Consider the following 10,065-nt stretch of genomic DNA (forward strand, 5'->3'; position numbering starts at 1 on the left):
ACTCCTAGGCCCAGCTTGGGTGAGATGAGCATAGGTAGGTCTCTTGGTTCCAGAAGCATGCAGCCTGGTCCAGGGAAGGAGCATGGGGTTTATGACATTGCTGGAGGCTGTGTTAAGAGCTGGCAGTAGGTTCTGGAATGCCTGTGAAAATGCAGTGAAAAATTTACTGGGTCAGGAGTTCCAAGAGGAAGAGAAAGCTTCAAATCTGCTCTTTATAAGCTGGGGAACCATTAGCCTCCCTAATCCTCATTATCCTCACCTTTAAAATGAGGGTGATAATTCCCACCTCCCGGGGTTGTTGTGAGGATGTAATGAAGGCGTGTTTGCTGAAGTGCCATATAAACCAGAAAGTGATGAGCAAACACATAAAAAGCATCCGCCTGCCTAGCACGTGGGCTTGCCTTTGACTGTGTCCCTACCGCATGGAGTCGGGACAGCAACCCCACCCCGCTCCCACCAGGCCTCTCCGCTTTCTAGGAGTCCTGACGCCAATTTCTCCCCAGTGCACTGAGTTGGGGCCATGTCAGAGTGTCTGCCTGACCCTATAGAGGTTCCTCTAGGAGGATCTGGTAGAGGTCAGGCCCTGACCCCAGCATCCTGGACAGCTTAGTAGAGAAGGCAGGATCCCGAGGAGCCTGTGGACATCAGGAAGGCAGATGCTGGCAGGTGCAGAGAGGAAAGTCACTGAGACCCCAAGACCTGAGACTCAAGGAGGGCTTGGAGGTTATTCAAGACCAGCTCAATGACAGTTCCAGGGAGAAAGGGAAACGGAGGCTCTGGGTCTGCTTGGGCTCAAGAAAGAAATACACCAAAGACAGAAGGGGGTTGGGGAGGACGCTATCCAGAAGGCCCACACTGAAGATGAACTGAGACCACTGGAAGGTGCCAGAGACAGCAAGCAAAGGCATTTTCAGAAGCATTTAACAGATGGGGTGCTTAGGGGTATGGTGGATGGGGACGCCAAAAACTAGTTACAAAAAGATGTAGCTCTTATTTGACTTCCACTGTCCCTCAAAGGACCACTTACTTTCTCTCTGCCTCAGCTTCTTTGCCTGCAAAGCAAGAACAAGCATAGTTTCCACTGTACGGGGTTGTGAGAATTAGATGAGCCAGTGTGTGTGAAGTTCTGGTACATCACTAACATCTATTGAGAGGTTACAAATTATAGCTGTTAGTGCTGTCATTATTATTACTAAAATGAATTCCAGGTTCTTAATTTGTTATATGCACGGGTTCTAAAAGGACTTAATACTTACAATGGTTTTCAATAATTTTTTGAGGAATGATGGAGAAAGAATCAGCAAACCACACACACACACACACACACACACACACACACACACACACACAGAGTCTAGGTTTTTGGAAGTGGAAAGGGGAGGATTCCGGAGACTATAAACCAGTAGAACTCCTCTTAATTCCAGAATGGCCTATTAGGTTGGCAGTTTGAAAGCACTTAGAGAAAAAAGAGTGGAATTCTACAAGAAAATGTTGCCATAACAACAGTTCCTTTATCTCTATCTGTGGAACAAACCACCTCAAGTTTAGTGGTGTAAAACCACACAACCATTGTTTATTACCATCTCTGGCAGTTTGGGGGCCAACCGGGTTCATCTAGGTAGTGCTTGCTTAGGGTCTCTCATGTGGTTGCAATCAGAAGTTGACGGGCTGGAGTCATCCCAAAGTCTTGCTCACTCAAGTCAGGTGGTCCGTGCAGGCTTTCAGCTGCGACAATTACACATGGCTTCTCCATGTGGCCCTGGCCTCCTCAGATATGGCAGCTGGGTTCCAAAAGCGAGCATCCTGAGACACAGCCAGGTGGGGACTGGGTTGCCTTATATGGCTTGGCCTCATAAGTCATGTATGTCATCACCGTCCACTCCATGTGAGTCCCTAGGGCCAGCCCACATTCACAGGAGGGAAATGACACTACACCTCTTGACGGGAGGAATGTCAAAGAAATTTGGGACACGTTCTAAAGCCACCCGCTGGCCTGATTCCTCTTCTAGCAGAGTAACTAAAATAGTAGTGAGACAAGCTGCCGGCCTAGAATACCTAACTTCAAGGAAGACACTGGGTGAGATCTCTTGATGTCCTCGTGAACTAGATGGATAGACGGGGCTCAGGCAGCTGCTTGCTCGGCCACACCCAGTAAGTGGTGGTGGGCCTAAAGGGCAGACCTCTGTGTTTGGCCTGTCCACTTTTTCCCTAAATATGCAACTTAGATGTGTTCATGGAAGCCTGACTGATCATTTGTGCCCTAGATGGGGAGAGATGACAGAGTAGGAGTTTGCAGTAGGCTCAGCCATCAAGCAGGGGTTTGGGAAGAAAATGAACAAATGTTTACTTTTAGTCGTGGAAGGTTTATGGTCAGTGGATGTTGGAAGCCCCAGCGTGATAGTCTGTTATGCTGAAAAAAGTAACTTAGAAGTCAGAGATATTGGCGCAGCCCAAGGGAGCCATAGGTCCTGGAGTGCTAGCATTTTCATTTCTGGGTCCTCTGTTCCAAGAGGGACACTAGCAGAGCTCTGGCAGGGGGGGGTCCTCCCTGTCCCTTGGTGGGAGTCATTTCTTCCTTGCCGGAGTAGACTTTCAGCTGCTTGGTTTTATGCAGCTGTTGTGGGAGGATTCGCAGTGCGGAGGTGGGAGGGAGAAAATACAGGTGGGCAGAGTAAATGCAGGAGGGTGGGCAGAGCCAGAGCACAGATCCAGAAGGGCTGGGCTGCTTACCCGGCACTCAGAGAAGCCAGCTACAGAGACGGCCGTCCATCTGGGCTTGGGGTCTGTGAGGCCACCGTGGAGAAGCAAGGGCTGTGAGCAGGGAGGGGAGCCGGGCTGCCCAGGGAGGCGGGGCCTCCCACTGAGGCCTTCCAAGCCCCAGCGGAGAATGGGCTGGGGCCCCTGCTAGTGAGTAGACTGGTTGTGAAGGAGCAGGAGGGTGGGGGCCAGGCCAGGCCAAGGACAACTGGCGGGGTAGGGGGAGATTCATGCAGGGCTGGAGAGACCACTCTGCCCGGAGGAGAAGGCAGTGTGTTGGGAAGGCGCTGTGTTAAGCTGTGCCAGCCCAGAGGACTGGGTGTCCTATATCATATGGCCCACCTCCCTTCTGTCTGTGTCCTTTGCTCATGCTCACAGCCTGGCACATTGAACCCCCTTGGGAAACGTTCACTGATTGAAGACCTAGAGCTGATTTTATCCCAGGGAAGCAGAGGGCAGGTCGGACTGAGGAAGGGCCGGTTGACAGAGTATCCACTGATAACCGGCCCTCAAGGCCATCCGGCCGCCCCTCATATACCTCCAGTGGTGGGAGGCTCCTCTCCAGAAGCAGCTCCCGCTTTTAACCTGGCAGTCCTGCCATTCCTTCCATTTCTGAGCAACTCCTGCATGCCCGGCCTCGTGCTCGGCACTGGGGATTTGGAAGTGAATAAGACCTCAACCTGCTTTAGCTTGGCTGTTCCAAAGATGCAGAAACTGAAGAAAAAGAGCAAAGGGCACTAATCATCAGAGGACACAAGTCAAAACCACAGTGACACACGGCTTCACACCCGTCAGGATGGCTGCTGTCAGAGCACCAAAAATAGCAAGCTTTGGCGAGGATGTGGAGGAGCCTGAGGCCACGTGCACTGCCGACGGGAATGCAAACTGGCATGGTGGCTTTGGAAAACAGTACGGAGGGGGTCCTCAGAAAGTTAGAATTATGGTGTAGCAGCTTCACTTCTGGGTAGGCACCTAAAAGAATTGAAGGTGGGCTTTCAAAGTCCATAGTGGCACTGTTGGTAATATCCAAGAAGCAGAAGCAACCCAAGTGCCCATCCGTGGATGGATGGAGAAAGAAAATGTGGTCTGTGCATGTACCGGAAAAGGAAGGAAATTCCGACACGCTACAACACGGATGAACGTTGAGGGCATTATGCTCAGTGAAATAAACCAGGCACAAAAGGACAAATGCCACGTGATCCCACTTACATGAGGTCCCCAGAGCAGACAGAAAGTCGGAGGGTGGGTTCCAGGGCTGAGGGAGGGACAGTGGGGAGTTCGCGTTTAATGGGGACAGAGTTCCAGTTTGGGACGACGAAAAGGTTCTGGAGATGGATGGTGGGGACGGCTGCACAACAGTGTGAATGTACTTAATGCCACTAAAGTGTGTACAAAAAAAATGGATAAAGTTTATGTTATGAACTTTTAACCACAGTTTAGAAGTGGGGGGTGGGGGGAAATGCTCTGTGGGTGCTTTGCAGCTGAGGGGGCAGGGAGAAAAAGGGGCTGTTTTCCCCAGTTAATGAGCTCCCAGGGCAAAGGCTGCTTCGTCTCCAAAGCCCACCCCGCCTGCTCTGGTAACCAGGTCCATTCTCCATGAGCCCGGGGCCAGATGGAGGAGACGGACTCCCCAGGTGTCAGTACGTGTCATTTGCCAACACGGCCCCAGGCCTGGTGGAGGGTCTCACTTAGGGACACCGCTGATGCTCCCGCCGCTGATGCTCCCGCCATCCTGGTCACACTGACTCTCTCATTATGTAACCTGCTATTGGCAGCTGTCACGTAGGAGTCCTTTTCCGGTGCCCCACTGGGCTGGACTCCCATTGCTCCATTTACCTATGTTTTGAGTTCCTAACAAATGCTGAGCCATGACCCACCCTGGGGGACAGGGGTGGGTCGGGTGCGGGACAAGGGCACTCAGCTCAGGAAGCCTCAGGAGACCCACTCCCAGAATCTGCTTTCTTGCCACCTCTGCAGCCAGGACCAAAGGGGACAGGGGAGACAGCCCGGTCCACACCTTCCTTTTTTATTTTTCTGGGATTCTCAGAATGACAGAAGAGGCCCTTGTCTCCCCTCCGCTGCTCATCTCTTGTCGCCAAAACGCCCTGCCCTCAAGCAAGTCACATAGCAGGGGCTCAATTAATATGAAGAAATGGGGAGTAAAAGGGCCTGTTCCGTCTCTGTCCTCATTAGTTTCCCAAGACTGCTGTAACAGTACTTCACACACTGAGTGGCTTAAACTGGAATGTATTATCTCATGGTTCTGGAGGCCAGAGATGGTGGTGTGGGCAGGCCATTCTCCTTCCACGGGCGCTAGGGAAGGACTCGCTCAGGCTGGTCTCCTCGCTTCTGGTAATTCCTTAGCTTGAGGCAGCATTGTTACCCCAGACTTAGCATGGCGTTCTCCCTGTGTGTGTGCTTGTGTCCACACTGCCCCCTTTTTATAAGGACACCAGGTATTTTGAGTTAAAAGTCCACCCTACTCTGGTATGACTTTCTCTTAACTCATTGCCTCTGCAGTGACCCTATTTACAAGCAAGGCCACAATCTGAAGTACCAGGAATTTGGACTCCCCCTACATGTGGATTTGGGGAGGGGGACACAGCCCCTAACACTGTACACAAGGACTTATTTCCTGGGCCTCCTGTGCTACCTCCCTCCCTTGCTCACTTTATGGAGCCCTCCTGCCCCACTGCACACCTTTCTGATGGTCAGTGCTGGGTGCACAGGTGTCGCTCGCACAGAGTTAGGGTGACTCCAGCCCTAAACAGAAGCCAGAGAAGCTGACCTCCGGTGAGTCTCTGTGTCCCCAGGGGTCAGACTCTCCCTTTACCCACCCTGGTGAGGGGCAGCCCTGTGTCCTTTTCTCTCTCGGAACCGGAACATTAAATGGCAGCACCAGGTGAGGGCTGCTTACTCGGCCCCCTCAGGCTGTGGCTCTGCTGAGCATTGCCCTTCCTTCCCTGCCTCCCCTGCAGCATTTCAACCTACATCCCGGGCCTGGAAGACCCTGACTCAGTCAAGAAAACAATACCAGAAGACATCCAAGGAAGCTTCTCCTCACTGACCATGGTGGACCAGATGGAGGAGTCCTCCCCTGAAGCTGAGAAGTAGGTGCCCCCCACCCCACCCCAGCCCAGGGCTGAGGGGCCCTCCTGTGGTAAACAGAATGGGCGTGGCTCATAGCAGAGCCCCTGGCTCTGCTGCAGGCCACAGAGTCCATGTGGGGCTAAGTGGCCTTGGGCAAGTCACTTCCCCCTGGGCCTGGGTCATCTCTAACCATCCCTGACAGCTAGCCCATTTAATCAACACAATGTCCAGCTGGGCATTGCTCAGCTCCCCAGAGCTGCTGGCAGTGGTCTGGGTGGTGGCCATTGAGGCCTTTAGTGGTGAAATCCTACAGTCCAGGCCATCATCAGTCTGAGATGAGTGGAGACTGCCCACTGTCTCCCTGCAAGAAACTTCCTAGACCTTAACTTGGCCATGTTAACTGAAATGAATTATGTATTCTGCAAGAGCGTGAAAAATCACACATTTCTTATGAAGATGGAAAAACAAAACTGTTACAGTTTTTGTTAGAAAGGTTACAGGTGCCACTGGGACCCCCCAGGTTGCAGCAACACCCAGAGAGCCTCAACAGTGCAAAGCAGAGGGCCAGGGCTCTGGGCCCCGTTCACACCAGTTCTCTCCACCCATTTCCCAGCATTTGCTTCTCTCTATTTTGGTTTTTAGAATGAAACAGCCTGAAGTGTTTCTGCATACTCTCAGCAAAGCCAAGAGAGGCAGTAAGAAGTCGGCCATCTGGAAAAAACAGTCCTCCAAGAAATGATGCTGCCCCCACAGCTACCCAGAGCTCTAAGCCTGGACACAGCTCCTCTCACATCCACCCCAGTCCTGCCTCCCAAGCCTCCCACCCCTTTCTCTAAGCCCCTGCATAATAAATAAGCGTGCCTCCAGCATCTGGGTGAGGCTGTGAGATAGGCTGGCTCCTACGAGGCCCCCCACATACCTGTTCCAAGCTGAGTCCTTGGAAATGTGGTTCCTCTGACCCAGAGCTTCCTCTGTGACCAGTTAAACCAGCCAGAGAATCTCCCATTCCCAAGGAAACAGGTATCTCACTCTAAGGGGGCCAAGCCAAAGGATATATTAACCCTGGGGAGGTCTTGGATGGGACTGAATTGTGCCCTCCTACCTACCCTTCACTAGGTGGAAAAGGACTCTGCTTCTGGCCCAGATGGAAAAGAGGGTGAGAGAGAAAGAGGGAGGAGAAAGACAGAGAAGAGGAGCAACAGATGGGAGGAAAGGCAGGGGGAGAGATGGAGAGCCGCTGAGAAGGGGCAGGAAGAGGAATGAGGGGGGAGGAAACTAGGGAAGAGAGAATAAGGGGGCAGGTGGAATGAGAGGGAAAGGGGCATGGAATGGGATGGAAAAGATAGTGATGTCTATCTGTCCCAGACAGCCAGAGACCCTGTGCCCCGCCCTTCGTGTGTTAATGTCCCCATTTAGCCTAGCCTCAGTGCTCTTTGATGGATTAGACACCCCTTCCCAGGCTGATAGGCCTGAAGAATCCTTGCCAGCATCACCGGCCCAGAGATAGCAGCCCTGTCTCCCCATCTCATGTGCTGACTACTCCTGGGTCATGGTCCCCAGCTCTAGGCCTGTTTGAGGCTCCTGAGAGCCCCTTCCTGGAGCAGGGCATAGACCCCAGAGGGTCTACCAGCTTCTCCAAACTCAGAAAAGACTTCAGACCCTGATCTGTGGGCAGTGTTTGGTGATGTGCTCTACACTTAGCTACTTGTGCCCCTTTTTAATAGATGCTTTTTTAAGCTGAAGTTTTTGAGGGTTAATGTTTATCCTTTGTATCATGCAAAGGCTTATTTTGAATGATACATTTATTCCCCTAGAAATGGATTTGAAATGTCATGCTGTATTCTTAAGTCTGCATCTTTTGATAACTAAGGGCCTGATATTTGCTAGGTGTCTTGGGCACATAACTCTTCTCCCCTCTGTCCCCCGCCCCCATTCTCCCCCCCACTCAAGCACAAGGGCACGCAAGGATTGGAAGGCAAGGGGAAGCAAGTTCCACCTCTGTCCTGGCTTGCAGGCACCCTTATCCCCTCAGGCAGGATTCTGGTAAAGGTGAGAATGCAGACACTGGCCCTCCTACCTTCCTCCCGGAATTGGACCTTTGGGCCTGCATGCTAAGTTGGACACTTCACTAGCTGCACGCACAGGTGAGCACAGAACTGTCTCTAAAGGACAGGCCCCAGCCCAACTCAGGATGCTCGCCACACTGAAAAGGGGCTCAAAATGAGCAGACTTGAGCAGCAACATTTCCCACTGGTGGAATAGGGCCCAGTGGAATGTCCAGTGCTACAAAATCAAACTGTCCCTTGAGGACTAGAATGTCCCTTCACCATAGAAATACCAGGAGAAGGGGATCAGGTTCCACCAACAATGCCTCCAAAAAACCAGGTGTGATGGGAAGGTGTGACCATTATCTGAGAGAGTCAAACTCTTGTCTGACTAGAATAGCTAGACTTTTCCTTCAAGTTCCCTCCTGTTATCTTTTTCCTTGGATTAGTGAGGTCCAAGGCTTTTTAAAGCAAAAAAAGCTCTAAATGACTCAGGTGGATACTCCAGAGATGACAAACATATGACATACATGTTACTGCTGTTTACCCCAGGTCTTTGCAGGCATCATTAATTAATCACAACACTTTGAACTCAAGCGATGCTTCGGAATCCATCTTTAGCACAAAAGTACAGGCAGCCACTACCAACTAACTCCCCATATTTGCCTTCTGTGGACTTCTGTCCTCTACCAGGGCCTCAGCTTTTAGAAAGACCTCTTGGGGGAAGTAGAAGTGGAATAAGAGCCAGAGCCTGAGGTAGGTAGCAGAGTCCTTGGCACTGAATCCATTCTTTCTCCTCTATCCCACCACTTTCCATGGAGGTGGACCCAGGGCACCTCCTTCTTCCAGGAAGAAGGAACCAGGAGGGCAGGAAGACAAAGATCAGACTTCCATTTCCAACAATAGTATGGATTAAATGGCCTGTAAAAAGTCACACTGCAAAATATGTTGAATAACATAAACCCTTTTAATTGCATATTGGAGCACACGAGATAGTAAGGACAATCCATAGGTGCTGAAAAAGGGACTCAGGAAACCAAGTGGTAAGCAAGCACTAAAACCACAGCTGTCCTGAGGCTGTTTTGTTAATCCCAGTGACCCAGAACCAGAGCTTTAATGGTTCTAGGGACACACGAGACAAAGCCTTGGGCCTGAACAAGATATCAAGCTTTTGTTTGTTTGTTTTTACTTTATTTTTTTATTTTACATCCAAGTTAGTTAGCATATAGTGTGACAGTGATTTCAGGAGTAGATTCCTTAGTGCCCCTTACCCATTTGGCCCATCCCCCCTCTCACAACCCCTCCAGCAACCCTGTGTTTGTTCTCTATATTTAAGAGTCTCTTATGTTTTGTCTTCCTCCCTGTTTTTGTACTCTTTTTGCTTCCCTTCCCCTGTGTTCATCTGTTTTGTCTCGTAAAGTCCTCATATGAGTGAAGTCATATGATTTTTGTCTTTCTCTGACTAATTTCACTTAGCATAATACCCTCCAGTTCCATCCACATAGTTGCAAATGGCAAGATTTCATTTTTTTTGATTGCCAAGTAATACTCCATGATATATATATATATATATATATATCTATATATATATATATAGATATATATATATATCTATATAGATATATATAGATATATACACACCACATCTTCTTTATCCATTCATCCATCAATGGACATTTGGGCTCTTTCCATACTTTGGCTATTGTTGTTAGTGCTGCTATAAACATTGGGATGTGTGTGCCCCTTCCAAACAGCATCCCTTTATCATTTGGATAAATACCTATTAGTGCAATTGCTGGGTCGTAGGGTAGTTCTATTTTTTTTTTTTTTTTTGAGGACCCTCCATACTGTTTTCCGGAGTGGCGGCCCCAGTTTGCATTCCCACCAGCAGTGCAAAAGAGATCCTCTTTCTCCACATCCTCGCCAACATCTGTTGTTGCCTGAGTTGTTAATGTTAGCCATTCTGACAGGGGTGAGGTGGTATCTCATTGTGGTTTTGATTTGTATTTCCCTGATGATGAGTGAGGTTGAGCATTTTTTCATGAGTTGGTTGGCCATCTGGATGTTTTCTTTGAAGAAGAGTCTATTCCTGTCTTTTGCCCATTTCTTCACTGGATTATTTGTTTTTTGAGTGTTGAGTTGGATAAGTTCTTTACAGATTTTGGATACTAAC

The 10,065-nt window shown here is 50.0% G+C and overlaps 1 protein-coding gene across 2 annotated transcripts in view; it reads left to right on the top strand.

Annotated features, from left to right (window-relative positions):
* C4H3orf20 (chromosome 4 C3orf20 homolog) overlaps positions 1-6,714 on the top strand; it is a 95,185-nt gene extending 88,471 nt beyond the window's left edge. For both annotated transcript variants that reach the window (XM_058725882.1, XM_058725883.1), the window contains exons 17-18: positions 5,736-5,867; positions 6,490-6,714. In XM_058725882.1, coding sequence (XP_058581865.1) covers positions 5,736-5,867; positions 6,490-6,586 — 229 coding nt within the window. In that variant the 3' untranslated portion in view covers positions 6,587-6,714. The remainder of the gene's footprint in view (positions 1-5,735; positions 5,868-6,489) is intronic.
* The last annotated feature ends 3,351 nt before the right edge of the window (positions 6,715-10,065 follow it).

The sequence above is a fragment of the Neofelis nebulosa genome, chromosome 4, assembly GCF_028018385.1.
Source record: "Neofelis nebulosa isolate mNeoNeb1 chromosome 4, mNeoNeb1.pri, whole genome shotgun sequence".
NCBI lineage: Eukaryota > Metazoa > Chordata > Mammalia > Carnivora > Felidae > Neofelis > Neofelis nebulosa.